Below are 20,345 nucleotides of genomic sequence, written 5' to 3'. Positions count from 1 at the left end.
TTAACATTTTTCCATGCATTTTGTGATAATATCTTGTTGATTACAGAACAGAAGCTTGTATATCTATTGCTTTATTTTGTTTTGCCTGTGTTCTTCATGAAATAAAACAGCTATATCATATCTATAATGTAGCTCTCGTATGTGTATATGATGACTAATATCTTGAAGAATGTGTCCCTTTGTTAACATTCTCCAAATTGAGTTTAATTCTAACAGGGAATGTTGATAATTTAACTAGAAAAGAAAGAACTGAATTAAAAAATATTTTATTTCCACTCCATACATTCTGCATATTGGAAGTGATGTTTCAAAAGCCTTTGAATATTTTATTTACAGTCATGGCAGTTTTAACAAGTATTAAATGATGAAACATTTTACAAAAATTTATCTCATGCTATAAAAGACATTAGGCAACAAATTTGCTGCACAGCTGAAAGCTATGCAGTCACAGCATAAGCTGGTATGCAGGCAACAGTTTTATATTAAAATGTGTATTATGTAAGTCTTTCATTACAAGTCACAAATGTTTCAACAAAATGCCAAACACTCAATAATGAGTAATAAAATCTCTCTCTCTCTCTCTCTCTCTCTCTCTCTCTCTCTCTCTCTCTCTATCTCTCTCACACACACACACATATATATATTCACATTATTAAAAACCATCACCACTTCTGCAGTAACAACACCTGCTTTTCTCAGAAAAAATGAGATGTAACAGGCAGTATGGCATTCGTATTATTGTAAATGTTTAAATTAAGTCTCAGCTGCTAGCTACACACTTACATCCATTATAAAATGTAATAAAAGTATTCGCAGAAATAAAATTAGTCTATAAACAAAATTAATTGTTTTACCTATTAAAAATACTGATTCACGTAAGTCACAACATGTTTTGCTGCCTACTTTTCATTTGCACATGGAGCATTGAAAAGCAATTTGCCTTTTATTTATTCACTACAAAGAGTTTTTCAGGCTTGAAAATAAAATTACATTAAGCTGCCATATTTTGTACAATGACACAAACATGAAGTCTTCCTGGAATGTCTAAAAGTGTGTTCCACAGAAAAACATTCAGCATTTACAAAAATGGTACCAGTCTCTATAGTGTTCATTAAGTCCACGTGCTATTTTCATGCAAAAATTAGAGACAGATGGCAAGATGACTTCCTGTATTTGTAGCAGCTGGAAGACACTTAAGACTGAACTGGAATTTCCACTTCTAAATCTTCCATTCTTGCTAATGGGGCTTTGCGTGATTTAATCTGCAAAGTAATTAGATCATTTTAAAAACAGTATTATATAACAATGTATTTATCTAAGCAATCATGTGAAGACAGCTAACACCAGTCAATAAATGGAGAACAGTAATATGAAATTCATGTTAGTTAATTAAACCAGTAACTGCTACTGAATCTATCGCTTACACTAAATCCTGTCATACATACTTCACGAGAGCACAACTTGTCTCACATACTGCTCACTGAAGTCCAGTGTACACCAGTTTTAAATATATTGCCATTAAAGGTGAACAGACTGAAATATAAATAATTTTTACAAATCCGAGTTTTGCATGAAACTCAATTACCATGTAAATGCTTATGACACATCCAGCCATAGCGCAATTCTTTCTCTGCATCTGCAGTGATTAGGAAATTCATGTCTTACAACGTTGCCGCCTGAAGGTAAACTTTTTCTGAATAAAATGTGATACATTTTTGATGCTGCAAGAGTACTGTCCTTCAATCACTCTTACGAACACAATGGGGAGGAACAGAAACAAACATTTGCCATGTAGAGGACATGTTCAATGGTGTACAGACACTAAATACCAAATAATTGTGTTTATTGGGGTGTTCTGTTGTGTGTTCTTTCCAGGCATTCCTGGAATTGTATAAATTAGTTGAAGATTATTATCAGTATTTTGTAATGAACATTCATTCACAAGGATATCAGTATCCTTACTAGAATAATTTAAGCCCATTGCAGTTAAAAGGTAAAGTTTGTAAGATTACAAAATAAAATAAATAATTAAATTTACACTTGGTCTCTGTCAGTCATGAGGACCTGTACATTAAAAATCAATTATCCAAGTTCTGAAATTATTAATACTGAGTAGTACTTTAAATAAAGTACACATCTTAAATGCAATAAGGGAAACAAACAGAAGCTGCAGTAATAATTGCCAATTGATTCGACAGAACAGCCATTTCACAACAAATATGAATATCATAGAGTTAATGAGATTTTTTTAAAAAAAAACTATGGTCATTACACCTTGAAGTGTACAAGGAAGAGGTAGGAAACAGACTATGGCCTATTAAAAGGAATCATCTAGGTTTTAGACTTGATCAATTTAGGAAAACAATGAAAACCACGTGTCTTGAAACTTGATGGGCATTTGTACCTCGCTGAATTTAATCCTTGAGCGGGCACACCATATTTCATACGTTCCAAGGTAAATATTTATGAGCAAAATAACAGTTTAATCTTAGTTTAGTGAAATAACAATAAAATAAACTTACATAATATGAGCTGAAGCACTATTTAATTAAACAATAATAAAATATAATTACTTCACTTTGCTGCCAAGGACAAGACGTTACCCTAAATACTGATCCACTCGAAGCATTAAACAGCACATTAGCATCAAGTACCAGCCATTTGCTTGTTCAGTTACCAATTATCTCATAGGAAACAGCCTCATCATGGAATTGTAATGTTAGCTTGTAATCTGAGCCCTTTTCTTGCACATATCGTAATTTTCTTCTCACCTAACTTGCTGTTTATTTTATATTATTGCTTCTCACTTGGACATATGGCAATAATGAAGGAATAGGTAAGGGCTTACAATCATGAAACAACAATGGATGGTTGGTTGGTTGTTTGGGGAAGGAGGCCAGACAGCGTGGTCATCGGTCTCATCGGATTAGGGAAGGAAGTCGGCCGTGCCCTTTCAGAGGAACCATCCCGGCATTTGCCTGGAATGATTTAGGGAAATCACGGAAAACCTAAATCAGGATGGCTGGACGCAGGATTGAACCGTCGTCCTCCCGAATGCGATTCCAGTGTCTAACCACTGCGCCACCTCGCTCGGTAACAACAATGGAAAGACGCAAAACAATTTTATTTGTGGTTGGCGCACTTTATACATAGGTGTGTCTACTCGAGGTTTAAGTTCACAGTGTTAATATTTATGCTACCTCACTGTTTAAATAACAGCAGGTAATCTCATGCATGATCTGTTTCAATTAAAACATTTTGTTTAAATATGCGGTACTGGAATTCACCTATTACAAGCTGTCACTATGATTAATTTCCTCACCAGAAAGATACACCAATACTCCACTTGGGAAGTGTTTTAAGATGAAGCCGTGTTAGGAGCACTTCAACCTGACTAAGCAGCTGCAATAACATGAAGTTTAGAATCTGCCATTTGGCAACACTGCAGTCACTGAAGAACGACAATCAACACAGCTGAACAAGGACAGGGAAGGAAATTGCCACAGCTTTGATGAAGGAACCATACTTGCATTTGCCTGGCACAGCTTTTTGCACACCAACGTCAAGTGGTGGATTTACCTGAACATTTCTTATGATACCTTGCTTTCATTTCTAACTGACAACTGTGTTGTGGCATGTAAAAGGACAGAATATTGTACAACACACTCAGTGTAAGAATTTGTAATTGCTATATCAACTAATACATTTCTGTGGCTTCTCATGTGAAATAACATAAAAGAGAGAGAGAGAGAGAGAGAGAGAGAGAGAGAGAGAGAGAGAGAGAGAGAAACAACACATCCACTGTCTTCATAGTTGGAAAAGAGTGTGCACAGACTTAAATATTTGCAGGGGACAAAGAGAACACAAGGATTTTTATGGCACAATTAAATCTGTCTGCTACATTGCTCTTAATATTGTAATGCTATGCTTAATACTGCTACATTGCTCTTAAGGTCAGATGCAATTCTGCTTCTTAAATGGTACATTCATTTGGAATTTTCATTTCATTGGCAAAATCATTGTGTGCAGTCGTCCCACAGATTGAGCCCAGCTATCTGTACTGCCATTTATTTGCAGAACTCATTAAATAAATTACAAAATTACTATTAAAAAAACAAAGTGCCATCTCAGAGTGAGTGGGACCCATTTGTTGTGAGGACAATAGGAGAAAAAGATGAAGATAAGACAGAGGTGTCAAGGTATTAAAAATTGTTCACTGATAAGCCCTATGTCATCATTAGTCCGGTAGTGACAGGCCAGAGTGAGAAGTAAAGAAATAAAAAGGAAGAGGAAGAGAAATGAGATGTGGATTTAAGAGCTAGAAGTAAGTGGATAGGGAGGAAAAAGGAAAAACAAGTAATGAAATTTAAACAATTAAAAAAGGGTTTGTATGTGTTACTGTAGCTTAAGTCCACGAGGGTAGCAGGATGTATCAATATTTTGGGGAGCAAGTTTCCATATCCAGAGTTCGGGTAAATTACTAGTGTGGGAGGATCTTAATGACCAGTGTTCCTTTAGTCATGCTGTCAAATGTGCTCAGCAAGTGGATACTGGGTGTCTCCTAGGTGGACATTTCTTTTGAGCCCATTTGTATGTGCAACCAGTTTAGTGCTTGTCATTCATATATATCAAAAAGCAGTGCTGTGAATATGTGTTAGATGGCAAACAACATGTGTGTCTTCATATGATGTTCTGCTCAGATTTTGTAGGATTTGCAGGCTTCCAAGTTATCGGGAAGTGCGAGATATATATGAGGGGAGAGATAAAGATTTAGTTTTTCTTGCCTCCTATTCTGCTTTCCTCCCAATTTTTAGCTGCACAATTCATTCAAATTTTCTCTTTCTCTTAATCCATCTTTAAGTCTTACTCTGTCCTTCTATCACCTACAGACTGAAATGCTTAACAGTGTCATAGCTGACCTACTCTACCTGGTACTGCCCCTTAATCTTTGTCTCCCAACATTCTCACAGCAGATGGACCTCACTCAATCTGGATTCTGAGTGATCTGTCGCTCAACCTTCACATCCCAGTCCTTTTGCACTTTAACCCAGCTGATTCCTTTATGTTTGGTTAACCAAAGTGAAAAACAACTCCAGCCCTAGTGAAGCACTGCAATACGTTGGCAGTGTGGACATAACTGCTCACATACTATTCATGAAAGAAGGCTTCCATGGTGAGTGCGTGGCAACACAGTTGTTGGCTGTCATCACTTAGATTTGCTAATGATGAACAGTGTCTATTATTTTCAAGTATGCAGGCCTTACTGATATGTTTATGTGTATCAATAATTGATTTAGGATCATAAAAAAGCTTCAAGATACTGAAGCACATATAATGTCTGTTTCTCATACCTGTAACTATAACACTTCAAAATATTTGGCACCTCGAGTGATCCTGCTTTCAGATTTTTTAACACTTTGACTGCTGCACACATAGTGGCAGACGTTTCACTGCCAAGCCAGGCCAGGACGCAGCATAAGGCTCTGCTGTGGGCCCCAGAGGCCTAATGGCAGTCAACTTGTTAATGCTGCAATTCAGACCATTTAATACTGTAACAAGGACAATATTAAAGAGACTGAACCTGCACGGTTGTCTGATAGATTACAAATGGACAAATGTGTTTAAAACTAGCACAAATAGACAATGTAAAATCCAATGGTTGTGAGCCATTACTCTAATTTCAAAGTAATAAGTTACAACTGATGCTACTGTTGGAAGACTAGAAGAGAATCAACTGCTTCCAAAATTATCCATAAATGTGGGCTTTTATGCAGAATCCAAATCATTGATGATATATTATTAATAGCAACAGCAAACAAAATCACACTTAACTTAATGTTGAGAGACAATGACCTGACAGGATTCTGCCAACTCGATATCTCAAAAACTGATGATGGGTGATGGGAGAAGGATCACTTAAAGGGCAAGTATCCATGAAATACTCCTTCAAGCAACTGTTTGAGGATATTGTGAATACAAAAATTGATGTTGGAACAAGACTCACATAAAGCTGAAAGTAATTAACTACTTTTCTATAGTTTGTTCAGCCAAAGAAGATCTATTGTACTTCAAATGGACTTTGCACAGCCACTTCATGCTTCTATCATGATCAGTCTCACAATGCAATTTCGTTAGTGTTTGTATAGCAGTACTTCAGCCTTGTTAGAGTTCTAGGTGACTAGCATACCTCCCCACAGGTTGGAAAGCAGCCATATCTGATGAAATGCGGAATACAGATTACCTTTGGTTAATTTCCTGTGTGTTGTAATATGTAGTACTGAATTTTATCATGAATGACTGCACTGCCAGTTCTCTCAATCGACACAGTATTCAGCTTCCACAAGGAGAAGAAAGAATTAATGCTTCATTACTAGTACTCAAGCTTGAACTATCTCTCTCTTAAAGTAACACCGAAAAGCTGGCTCTGATGGGTGACAGTGACAACAGTCCTTGTAAAATGCTGTGCCATTTTCAGGATGATGTTTCCAGGTCATCTTGACCAGAAATCCTTCTGATGACTTTCCGTACTCCTGCTGTGCAAGCAGAATGAAAGGCATAAGCTCACTGGATTACTGATTGAGTCCAAGGTCTGTATTTTTGTAACTGTTTGCCTGACCTTGGCCTTTGTGACCCAAGACACTTGTAGGTTTCCTGGATGTGGTCAGTCACAGCTATCTCAGATCACACACCTCACACTAGTTCTGGAGAATTACTTATTGTCTCAAACAGGCTGCCTCCTGTTATAACTGAGAACTACAAAAAGGACAAAAGCCACGTATTTTACTGCTTACATCACAATGAGCTTCCAAAAAGTAAAACCTGTATTCTGGATGAAATACTGCTAAAACATCTGAGTTTAAGTTCCAGTCTGATACACAGATTTCACTTGCCATAAATGTTAATGACATGTATAACTGAACAGTGAAATGAATGACAATTCTATATGCCACCTTGGAGTTAAAAAAGAATTAACAGACTGTGTGGTGTTTTATTTGCTAGCTAACCAACCATCTCTAAAGGTTACTCCTGGTTTATTTGCTAGCTACTCATTGAGTGCAATCTAATAAGTGTACCCAGAAAGTACATATGGAAATATACTGGCAGAATAAAGCAGTGAGGACGGGGCGTGAGTCGTGCCTGGGTAGCTCAGTTGGTAGAGCACTGGTCCGGCACACAGTTTTAATCTGCCAGGAAGTTTCATATTTCCTATTTGTCTATTTCAGTTGGATAGTACATGATTATAACCATTTTCCTACATAGCCTTCCACACTGTTCAAGCATTTGCCATAATGTAGGATAAATTTATGTATACAAACAGAAGAATGTTGCTACCTGTGACTAATCATCCTAACATTGCTACTTTCTTTTGGTCCACTCCTTAAAATAATAAGCACTAGAAACTTATTCAGTTGAAGCAAGAAATGAAAATAACTTTGTGACATTCATGCAGTTAGTGGCAATATTTTTAAAATTATATTTACTTTAGAAATGTGCCTCATATTAGGATGGGGGAGCAAACTAGGAAACTTATGGCAGAGGATAACCCAGCTGAAGTGGAGATGAGACACTCAGCAACTCAACCCTAGGGCCAAGTTCATCCATTTTAGAGCTCAGCATTACATGTCTAAAGTCTCTGATTATGAAAAATGGTTTGGGAGTCACGTTATGCATCAATCAGCGGCCCACTGTTTAAAGCTTATGGTTGGAAAATGAGTGTGCATTAGTTAAGAAGCTCAACAACATTTTTATGCTTTTCTCATAAAGAATGCTTCATGAAAATCTGGGAGGAAACACACACTTCATATTCCTTGGTAGGTGCCATACACAACAATAAGACACTTCAATTTCTTGCCTAATCGGATAGTAGACTGAGTCTTAAACAAATGTCTGCTATTCATAGTGAATAGTATAAAAAAACTTACTAAATGAAATCCATTCAACCTAGTGAGACCAAGTGCAGAGTTTCAAGGGAAAAGCATCAGAGAAATCGAGACACAATCTGCTAAAATTATGTCATTGAATGGCTTACACCATAATGGAACCTACAAATTTTTTTCATAATCTACCATACAATTACCATATAAAACCTAAAGCTGTCCTCAACTCAAGCACTGCCTTCTTGCTACCTTTAAAGTGACTTATGCAGCCAATGAGGTCAATATTACATTGTAAAAGACAATTTATAAAATTCCTTTTGTAAAATATTTGACAGTGTACTAGGGGTGATTTATAGAAGTTTGCCAGTGAATACTCAGCATTTCTCACAACAGTTACAACACGGTTGTTGTTTTTGGTGTTGTGGTCTTCAGGCCAAAACTAATTGAAGTTTACTTGGTGTGTCACTACTGTCACAACCTTGATCATGTCTTAGTAAAGAGGGAACGAAATGCTGCAACAATCTGATGCTAGAAATGACTGCATGGTGAATGACATCAGCGAATGTGGTACTTGGCTGAGATAGTGAGAGTAATCATAGTTGATTTAAAAATTTTTTTATGCATGGGTCCACAGCATATGCTGAAAGACGTCATCTTTCCCCATCACCTGTTTTTTTTATTTGAAATAAACACTAAATTTTAGTTAACCCACAAGATGATTTTTACCAGAAAAGGCATTTGTTAAATGGGTATCATGTTTGCAAATATAGGTGCTACTTTCATAAGCACAGACTTAAGGTAATTCTCAAACAATTTTGTTTAACAGTGTACCTCCAGATATTCTGCCAAGTTTTTTACCTTTTTGAAAAGAAGGTTTCTTCAGGTGCTGCAAGTTATGGTGTTATGTGTGTATGCTGCCTGTGCTCCAACCATACTGTGAACTATTGTCTCATACTATTAATTATAGTAGAGTTCAATTCCCCGATGCCCACTATGCCCTTTGTTGCTTTCTTGTGTTTTAAATCTCGCACTGGTATCTTGTGAAATGCAAATTATCCCAGTGTTCCCAGAATGAGATTTTCACTCTGCAGCGGAGTGTGTGCTGATATGAAACATCCTGGCAGATTAAAATTATGTGCCAGACCGAGACTCGAACTCGGGGCCTTTTCCTTTCGCGGGCAAGCGCTCTACCAACTGAGCTACCCAAGCACAACTCACGCCCCGTCCTCACAGCTTTACTTCCGCCAGTAACTTGTCTCCTACCTTCCAAACCTTACAGAAGCTCTCCTGCGAACCTTGCAGGACTAGCACTCCTGATAGAAAGGATATCCTTCGTTATTTACGAACGTGCCACTCAGCGATGCTCTGGAGCACATCGGTTCCATGTTCACGCAAGACATAAAAAGCTCTTCCATGCATGTCTCACCACGAACTATTTCACGTGAAATGGCGATTTCTACGAACAGCTGGAAGGCGTCACCATGGGTAGTCCTCTGAGTCCAGTGGTGGCTGACTTCTTCATGGAACAATTCGAAGCACAGGCACTGGACTCGGCGACTTGCAAACCTAAGGTGTGGTACAGGTACATCGATGATAGTTTCGTGGTGTGGAGCCATGGTAAAGAACAGCTCGGTGAATTCCTGAGACACTTGAACAGCCTCAATGCCAACATGACATTTACCATGGAAGTAGAAAAGGACAAGAAACTGCCATTTCTAGATGTGCTGGTCACAAGGGACGGCGAAAACCTGGGACACAGCGTGTATCGAAAACCGACACACACGGACCGATACCTGCACAAACTGTCAAACCACCACCCGAGCCAGAAAAGAGGCCTGATTAGTACGCTCGTAACGAGAGCAGGACAAATATGTGAGCCTCAACACCTCAAACGAGAAATGCAACACCTGGAAACTGTTCTGAGGAGCAATGGGTACTCCACAAATTACATTAGAAGTGTAACAGAGCCAAGCACTCGGCGAAGTAAGGAACCAAAAGAAATGTCGGGTACGGCCTTTCTGCCATACATTCCCAGAGTGACGGACAGAATCAGCCGTATATTGCGCAAACACAGCGTAAAGACGATTTTCAAACCGACACGGAAGATCAAAGAGTGTCTTAGATCGGCGAAGGAGAAAAGAGACCCACTTGCAATGTCGGGAATATACCGTATACCTTGCACATGCGGAAAAGTTTATGTCGGAATGACTGGACGATCCATTAACACCAGGATCAAAGAGCATAAGCGACATTGCAGGTTGGGGCAGGTGGAGAAATCGGCCGTGGCAGAGCACGCACTGAATGAGACCGAACACGTAATAAAATTCGCCAACACGGAAGTTCTGGCTGTAGAGAAGCACTATCACACGCGCTTGTTCAGAGAAGCTGTAGAAATCCAAAAACACGCGAACAGTTTCAACAAGAAAGAGGAAAGCCTTAAGGTAAACGGATCCGGGATTCTCGTACTGCAGCGAACGACCGTCGCAGGTAGCATGAGGAGAACTGCACCGGAGAAGCCCTCGGACGTTGGCGCGCCAGGTACATATAGTTTGCAGCCGCGAGCTCGCCTCCAGTTCACCACCGGCAATGGAGGGTGAAGCTTTGACAATGCCAGCCACTCGGGCTGGCGAAACGTCAGAAAAATCATTAGATGAACGTCGGCCGAAGAACCCGAGACAGAAGCCAATAGGCAGTTTGTCAACAAGTGGCCACGAAAGCCTTAACAATTTTGTACACCTGATTCTACTTTCGCAAAAATGATTTTCATAATTAAGTATGGCTTTAAAATCATCTTTAAGTATGATTTTCTGAGTTCCATCTGCTAAGAAGCCCACAGTCAAATCACATAGTTTGACATTCTGAAAGATCATTTTGTTTGTTTGGCAACAGTGTGGTGCTGTACTGAATGCTTTCTGGTCACATATTGATCACTACGGAGGAACTTTTCCAGTAAAAAAGAGTGTTCCATAATTCTAGAACAGGCTAAGATCAGCAAGAGGCCTCTAGTTAGGCACTTCTGATGACTGTTCTTGAATTTGAGAATGACATGCACCTTTTTCCAATCACTTGGAATGCTTCATTGTTTCATTAACCTAGGGTGATATACTGCTGCTACAAGAGAAGTAAATTCTTTTACATAATTATATAGAATAACACATGTATTCCACCATGTTACATTGCTTTTACAATGTGATTGATTTTTACTTTTCTATCCCTCAGTCACTTATCTCAGTATCTATCATTTCTTTACTCATGGCACGATTTGAAGGAGGACCCATTTGTACCCTCTTCCTTGCACAATTTAATCCATGCCTGTGTTTCTTTTTATTTTGTTCTGGTTAGATTAGTCAGGAAAATGTGTGGGTGCCTTTGGTCCACATATAAACCTTACGTGTGACCAAAACTTCTTAGGAATTCTTGTCAGGTAGGTATGTAATGTACACAACCCGACAGGAATTTTAGGATGTGAGGCCCGCCAGTTATGCAAAACACAGTTTTTTCCAATTACCCAAACATGTTCCAGCACCACTGTGCCATCCTCAGTGGGTTTCCTTTTTATTTAATCTTTACACTTGGTCTGCATAATTTTTCACAACCACTTGTGTATTATTTATTACAGGTACCTTGTTATGTTTTCGCGTGGCAAGCCGTATTATTCTCAGCATCATGGTGAGGTGTCGTGATGCACACATAAATATCAACTGACTGGGCTGGTACACAAAACAACCCTAATTACAATGTGTTTTGGTGAAGTGCAAAGTGCTTTTACGGCCTTATTAGTGATAATACGTGTTGTATTTACATGTGCATCATGACACCTCACCATGATGTGGAGAATAAAAGAGCTTGCCACAAAAAAAAAAAGTCATGAAAAATCATGCACACCAAGTGCAAAGATTAAATAAAACGGAAACCCACAGTGGTGCTGAAACATGTTTGGATACTTGGAAAAAATGTTCTTTTGCATAACCGACTGACCTTACATCCTACAATTTTAACCGCAAACAAGGTAAACACAAGGAGCTGCAAATCCAAATGAGGAATTTTAGATTTCACTACTATATACTTATGTTGTTGACAGATTTTTTGCTCTATCATTATAAGTGAGATTATTTCTGGGGCATTAACATGACACTTTTATAGTAAACGAACAGTATACCTCTTGGGTGTTCAGAAAACAGACTGCACACAAACTACAAGACATATACAAAACATACATATCACATATCATTGGAGTGAAGAATCACGGCCGGCTGTTGTGACTGAACAGTTCTAGGCGCTTCAGACTGGAACCGTGCTGTTGATCCTGCCTTGGACATGGGTGTGTGTGTGATGTCATTAGGTTTAAGTAGTTCTAAGTCTAAGGGACTGATGACCTTAGATGTTAAGTCCCATAGTGCTTAGAGCCCTTTGATGAATCATGTCAAGTTTTTAACTCACATTACAAGGGCTTAATAAGGGCAATGTTTATGACAAGAAAAACATCAGTACGTGTGTGGTATTTGCTGAAGTCACTGATATGAATTGCCCAAAACGGCACAACAGCACCCCACTCTGAAAATTTGTTCGCTGGGTTGTTTATCTGCAGGTACGAACTAATTTGATGCAACAATACAGAACAGATGATTTATCTCCATGTTGTGACAAGCCTTCCCCCTCCCAGTCCAACTACACCACAGCCTGTATTATGAATTGAAACTTGGACACTGATGTATGGTTTTTTTTCTGTATGTATTGTAGTTATCATGCAGTCATATTTTAAAACACTGAAGATATTTACGAATTATTCTGTACCACCATTTCATTTCTCTCTTCTAGCACAAATGTTTCCTTTTGTGCTCACTGTGGCCTTTTCCTTCCTCAGTCTGAACATGGAATGTAATTAAGTACCAGGTCTACTCATGTCTGCTACCCGAGAAGCGATTTCCTCCGTATATTGCATGTTTGACCTATTAGGTAAGGTCTCAACATTCTCCATTATTCAGTTTCTCTTGAGATGCTTTAAGAGATTCTTAATAATTTGGCCATTTGTCTCCACAGAAATTTTCATCTAGACTATAGCTTCTCATCGCATATAATTTTTACATATTGTCACCTTGTATATCCACAACAGCGAATGGTTGAATATCTGAGGTTCAGAATAATGATTACATTTTTAGCTCAGTTCCACTTGAAAATGAAGACGTGTTTTCCATGTATTTATTTAGTCCATCCAGTCATGTCCCAAGCTCAAATAATATTCCACTACAGCATGCAAACAATTTAATTTAACTGGTGAGGCTTTTGTTTTTATTTTCAACAATTATCAAGGAAATTGTCGCGGTAGGAGGCGGTTTGAGTAGTTTTACATTTTCATCAGATAGACTTAATATTCCATAGCTTCTGTATAATGATCACGGTATTTATCAGACAAAGCTAATGTCACATAGCCTGGTAGCCTTTGTTCAATTTTTTTGGGTTGTGGAGTTGAACTTACTTCATCCTTTGGCATTGATGGTGGAGATTTAAAAATGGGCACAAAACAATTAATGTTTTTATGTGCTCATTAATATCTATGGTAAGCTGTGCATCAATGGCACCCAATGGCAGAATGGTCAGGAGATTAGGATTTTAAGCTAGTTCACTTTTGTAATTGCACAAATCAAATTCTTAAGAATAAAAATCAAAGGATGTTATCAATGTCAAAGACTGCACTATCTTACAAGATATTTATGCTATGGAATGCTCCTTTACCTACTGGAATTTAACCTGACAAACACTGTTGACCGACTTGCAAATGCAGAGTCTTCTATTCTGATGAATATGCTGGGTTACACTCCAATTCCAAGTACATCAGAAATTAAGATTTTTTAAAAAAACTAACAGATATATGCAGATTTTATCCTAAAAATAATCTTAATGTGGTTGTAGAAGCAATGTGTCTTCTATCAAATATTGTCTGTACAGGAAATACAGGTTCTTTTGTAATTGATAGTCTGGAGCCACAGTTTCTGTACATCAAGACCGATTTTCATCATTCAGATATTTTGTTTTATGTCTGAATTTGTGGAGCCAACAAAACATCATGACAGTGAAAGAAGAATCACAGATTCACAAGTTCAGTAACAGTAATTGCTCGAAGTCCTGATTAACACACACTTAAATGTACTTTCACACATGTCCCACAGACAGGATATCTCAAACTATCACAATGCATTAACAGTTATTAGAAATATAGAATATGAAAACTGAATTTACCTGCACATAATTTTGTTCACCTGTAATCAAATCATGTTGCCCAAACATTTAATGCAAATAAACACTTTCTATTGGATCATTACAACAGCAGCTTATTATTTTACAGAAATTTGTCTACAAACACATTAATATTCACAAACAAAATATTACAGCTATTTAAAAGGTAGCTGCTAGCAGCCCAAGCTGACGATCGAAGTCAAGTATGTGTGTATTGTGTCCAATTATTTCTGCAAACTGTGCAGTACAGTTCCAAGGGGCAAACACTCTGAAGATCTAGAACAAGTGTTCTCATCTAGTGAAGGATGTATTGTTCATGACATATTCCTCCACATATGGTTCCACTAGTATTCTAAGAGTTTAGATCTGTATATCTTCTCCATACGTTAACAATATTATGAAAAGAATAGTTACTACTCACTATATAATGAAGACGCCGAGTCGCAGCCAGGCACAACCAGGAGACTGTCACAAAATGAGCTTTTGGCCAACAAAGCCTTTGTCAAAAATAGAAAAACACACACACACACACACACACACACACACACACACACACACACACACACACACACACACACACACACACGACCACAGTCTCTGGCAGCTGAAGCCACACCACGAGGAACAGTGCCTGATAAACTGGGTGCAGGTAACGAGGAGGCTGCGGCAGAGAGGGGGAGGGACAGAAGGGTGGGGGTGGGGGTGGGGGATGGTGAAGTGCTCCTGTCTGTACACATAAATGGCCACCAACAAACTGTGGCCAAGAAACAACTGGACCATCCTGTTGCTGAGCACGCCACCCAATATGATGTTCTTCATTTCAGTGACTGCTTCAAAGCCTGTGCCATCTGGATCCTTCTCACCAACACCAGCCTTTCTGAATTGCACAGATGGGAACCCTCCCTGCAGTGTATCCTATGTTCCCATAACACTCGTGGCCTCAGTCTTTGTTAGTCATTGCCCTTACCCATTTAGCCCCTTCCCTGGTCCCATTCTAGCACTACACAGCCCTCTATTCCAACACACCCAGTCTTTTTACTTCTCTCCTTTTCTGCTACCCTCCCTCTCTCCCCCACCCTCTGCCTAACTTCACGACTGCACAAAGCTGCCCTACCCTCTCCACCTCGTTCCTGCATGCTCCCACAGCAGCAATTTACAATCCCCCACACCTACTTTGTCAACCCTCCCCATCCCCACCCCAGCTTCCTCCTTATCCCCACCCATCATGTGTTGCTGCTCGTAGTCTGGCTTCAGCTGCCGGAGACTGTGATCAAGTACGAGTGAACGGCACGTGTGTGTGTGTGTGTGTGTGTGTGTGTGTGTGTGTGTGTGTCCGATGTCTATTTCCAGAGACTGTGATCAAGTATGAGTGAACGGCACTTGTGTGTGTGTGTGTGTGTGTGTGTGTGTGTGTGTGTGTGTGTGTGTGTGTGTGTGTATTTTTGACAAAGGCCTTGTTGGCTGAATGCTCACTTTGTGACAGTCTTTTTGTTGTGCCTATCTGTGACTCAGCATCACTGCTACATGGAGAGTAACAACTATCCTTCTCATAATATTGTTACATTCCATCCTGGATTCTCCGTACTTAGATGTGCTCTCCCTTCTTCTGCCTACACAACTGCAGATTGACCTTGCAGGAAAACAGTATGACTGTTAGTAAAAATTGATTGAATAAAGTGCTTGGTAGGTTTAAATACTTAATACTTTACAGATGTTTAGAAGGTGTAACCTAACGGATACAATGTGTACAAACAGACATGTAAATTTGAAATTTATTTCACAATCTCAAGTTGCACATTTATTTTTATAGCCAGTGCACCATAAAAGTAAATGTGGAACTGAGACTGAAGGATAAATTTTAAATTTCAGCACTGTAGCAGAATCGCCCATAGTGAATAAGTTACCAATAGTGAGATATGCAAAAAAATTTCTGAATATTAGCTGGCCATAGTAAGTTCTTGACTTTTATTAGAGGAACAAGAGTGAGGAATATATTTGTATGTATGTTCTTTTACTTTCAGATGACAATGCTTGATGTGAACAAAATCCCTCAGTATACACACAATTCTCCACTTTTTACAGTATAAAAAATTTATAAGGAGAGCAGACAGTCACATATATCTGCATTACAAAACCCTTCTATTCACTGTTCAAGAGTGTAAGATGCATGCTATAATACAAGATACTATAAAGTATTAGTAAATGGACAAAGTATTGTTAATAATTCTTGTTATGAATAATGGCTTAGATCAACTGTTCACTGCTTTCCTACTGAAAAATAATTATAAAATTATTTAAGTTTGTTATCTGTAAGCATTTTGTTAAAGCCCAAAACAAACACCTACACCACTGTAGCTTGCTCAAAATAAGACAAAAACACCCTCATGTAAGCCTTTCACAATATAAGCTATGGTCAATGTAATGTTAATACTGTGAAGAAACAGCGAGTCAGAGGGAGAGAAAATATGTTACTGATTTGTTAGTGTGAACTAAAAAGATATCTAACCTCAAGAGTGTCGGTAGCACGCTGCTCATCGGCCAGAGAAGGCTCAACAACGGCTACTGAGGGCAGGACAACACAAAAAACAAAAAAATCAAGCTGGGGGAATGGGATGAGAAGCAAAAACTATATACTATGAGTTACATGGAGAAGTAACACATTTATGAAAACATGACAAATTTTTATATTACTTTGTGTAACGCTTATGTCAAAGTATATTATTGAGCTGATCACTGCACTATTCAAGAACCCTAGTAAGTAGTGAGGATTTAAAGTGTGAAGTGATAGGAAAATGCAGTGAACTACTGGTTTCCAGGATTTTTTTTTTTAAAAAAAACACTAATGTGTTAACAGCCTCACATTAATGTGGTAGATACAATAGTAACTGAGATTCTTACACTTTTCAATGTTACTGCAGCAGACATGCTTGGAATGAAGTATATAAACATATGATGGGACTTACAAGTTGCCACAATGAGAACAAATTAGCTAACCAAAATATTGCATACCACTAGCTATTCATGCTATACTTATATAAATTACATATTTCACCTCACCCATTAATGCTAACTTAGCAACACAACACTAATTTCATTTGAGTGAGCATTAAAAAATATAATTTGTTAATTACTAATGACTATCACTGGCATTAAATTTTACACTTAATGCAGATTTAATTATAAAAAGAATGAAACTATATTAAAACACAAATACTTTACAGATATTAACAGCTTTATGCATGCAGTATGAAGTTATGATATTAAGTAGTTCTTTAAAAATGCATGAATTGATACTCTAGTAAATTTTATACCTTCTGGATCAACTGACAGCAGTTTTCACAGTGTAGTTAATTCAAAGTCATTAAAAAATTGTAATTTCCTATAAAAATAATTTAAAACAAAAAGGGCTAATTAATAATGATTTCAATGGCTGCTTTACAGCCTGGTCATCTGGATGCTTCCCTTAACGACCAGCTTTCCTGAACTGTGCAGATGGCGGTTATCCTTAAGATACGTTCTCCACACCTGAAACTATCCCAGTCTCAACCTATGGTAACCTACTGTCCTTATACCATCACCCCCCCCCCCCCTTCCAACTGTTTTTGACCCTTCTGTCCTGTCACCTCTGCACAGTTCACCTCCCCTCACTGCCACTGTGCGCTACTCTATCTGGTGCACCCATTTGTCTTTTCCCTCTCTGCTCCTCTCGTTTTTGCTCTATGTTTTCCCCCTCCTGTCCCTCCCCACAGCCTCCTGATGCTGTGCCTGTTAGTCCTGTCCTGCCACCTGTAGTCCCTGCATGCTCTGCCAGGAAACATTGATTCCTCTTCCTCCACCCGTACTCCATTGCCCCTCCCCCTTCCCCACCCCACTTGAGACTGTTGCTCACATTCAATGTGTATATGTTGCAGTCTGGCCTGAGTGGGCAGAGATAGCAGTCTCGTGTGTGTGTGTGTGGTGTGTGTGTGTGTGTGTGTGTGTGTGTGTGTGTGTGTGTGTGTGTGTGTGTGTGTGTGTGTGTGTGCGCTTTTTTTTTCTTTTCTGAAGAAGACTTTGGTCAAAAGATTATATGTAACAGTCTTTTCATCATGCCTGCCTGCAAGTCAACGTATCATCTTGATGGTGAGTAGTAGTCTGTCCTTCTCATAACATTGTTGAGATTCCAACAAAAAGATGAGAAACTGAGTACTGTGCCAAATTAAATCCACAGGACAACTTACCGAAAAAGTGTGTGCGCTTACATAGGGGAGAAATGAGATTTTGTATAATAATATAGTAAGTGGGTGATCTATTGTACAAAAAATTGTTTGCAACCTACTTCTATCTACTAGCAACTTATCAATAGTATGATCTGCTTCATAAGAGAATATGGGACATAAAAGAACTTCTGAGGAAGACACTCTGCACCTGGGCAACACACATCACATAGTGACAAATGAAAACATTCTGCAATGAAAGATGTTGTGTAGGGAAACAGATGTATTGCTGTACACATAATAGATACTGTTTTTTTTATATTAGTGTTGATTCAGCACACAATATTGTCTATGATGCAGTAGTGATTGAATAAAGTGTCCAGAATGTCCATGTCATATCAGGTGATTGTTGAATTGAGAGTCATGTCAGTGCCTATAAGGAACTTTTGCATTATTTCGAGGTCAAAGATAATTGGGTTTCTGAACAGAACTGTTACAGGAGAGATGGCAAGATTGAGGAAGGAATGGTGATATATCTTGCTACAAAGTTATGTTCTCATCTTTAATTCTTTTTAAAGCAAAAGAGATAATTGTGGAGGAATAGCATGGAAAGGCCATTAATGTGATATCCAAATAGCCTAGGTGTTGTAGCAAGTACTCATTTTGCTTGAGTCATACTGTAGATCAAGTTCTGAAATTAAATACCAATTGTCCCAAAGGCGGAAAGTTGTTCTATGATCATTCTAGTGCTTAACCAAGTTTGTGGTGGTCATGTCTATGTAGTGCTGTGTAGTGGGCCCAAGTTGGTTGATAAAACAACTTGTGTAGTTTTGCAAATTGTTTTGAATTTGATATTTTAGGATTTACATACAGTAATGGAGCAGAAGTAGGTAGTAGTGGTTGGTTGGATGGAGAAGGCTTTTAGCAGGTACAATTATACAGATAGAAAAATTGTCATAGGGATACTTATTTAGGAAGATTATAAGATTTGATGAGAGTGTTACAGAGTTTAGGAGAACAATGGAAACTGACAGTGGGTGGTGCGGGGAGGATTTTAGGACTTTTTTAAAATAAAATTATCACCTTGTTGGAGTAATATATTGAGGCATGGACACTGCCCAGGAGATGTGTGGGGGAAATTGCAACACCAGAAAGCCTGAGAGAGGTTCTTAGTATAGTTACCGAGTGATTTGGTGTGGTGGAAGGTACACGTTTTGCCGCAGATGTATACACCAGTAACCTCTCGTAGGCTTCTCTATCATGCAACTATCACTCAGATTTTATTGACAAATTCATCTCCTGAACAGTGGTCTCCTCTCACCCACTGAACACCTGCCACAATAGGACCATGGAATGACTCAATTTAAAAGTAATCACCACGCACATTAAGACATTTATCCCTCTAAGAGATTGGAGTATCAATTACTGTTCCAGAGAACATGGTCAGCTGCTGACAGATCCACAACTGCATGCACTCTTACACTTCCTCATCCAACTGAAACCAACATCCATGCATGTCTTTCTTCAGGTCTCCAAAGGTGTTAAAAATCACACAGTGAATAATCCGGGCTATGTGGAGGAGGTTGCAGTGTCACCCAATCAAATCACGGAAGTGCAGCCTTTGCTTGATTGGCAGTGTGGGGGCAGGCGTTAGCACGCAAGAGGATTATGCTGTCTGACTGCATTCAAGGGCGTTTTGACTTTATAGTGCATTGCAAACTCTGGAAAAAGTCTTCACGGCACTGTGCTTTTATTGTGGTTCCATGCTCAACGAATGTGATGCGCAGTTGAAGGCGGTCATCACAACCTTACCTGGTGCCACCATTTCAAGCCCAAGGGTTAACAGCAAAGTCAACAGTGGAAACATTCTACCTCTCCCCTGCCAAAGAAATACGAAGCTGTTCACACAAGTTCTAGTAAGGTCATGAACAACTTGCTCCTTTGACAGCAGGGGACCTTTGCTCGTGGAGTTCCTCGAACATTGAACCACAACCAATGTGCAGTGCTGTGAAGACACTTTGCAAAATCTGTGGTGCAC

General features: G+C 38.8%; 1 protein-coding gene across 6 annotated transcripts in view; it reads right to left on the bottom strand.

The window, feature by feature from the left end:
* Positions 1 to 250: 250 nt before the first annotated feature.
* The window catches only part of LOC126163145 (lethal(2) giant larvae protein homolog 1), a 379,746-nt gene continuing 359,651 nt past the window's right edge, over positions 251 to 20,345 (bottom strand). For 3 of the 6 annotated variants that reach the window (XM_049920072.1, XM_049920074.1, XM_049920071.1), the window contains one exon: positions 251 to 1,262. Coding sequence is in view for 4 of the 6 variants with exons in the window: in XM_049920074.1 (XP_049776031.1) it covers positions 1,238 to 1,262 (25 nt within the window). In the remaining 2 variants the exon portion in view is untranslated. Of the gene's footprint in view, positions 1,263 to 16,617; positions 16,674 to 20,345 lie in introns of all 6 variants that reach the window. The other 3 variants (XM_049920069.1, XM_049920070.1, XR_007535167.1) reach the window with 2 other exon arrangements.

The sequence above is a fragment of the Schistocerca cancellata genome, chromosome 2 (genome assembly GCF_023864275.1).
Source record: "Schistocerca cancellata isolate TAMUIC-IGC-003103 chromosome 2, iqSchCanc2.1, whole genome shotgun sequence".
Taxonomy (NCBI): Eukaryota; Metazoa; Arthropoda; class Insecta; order Orthoptera; family Acrididae; genus Schistocerca; species Schistocerca cancellata.
Note: the sequence above shows the minus strand (reverse complement) of the source record. Positions and strands in the feature narration are given on the sequence as shown.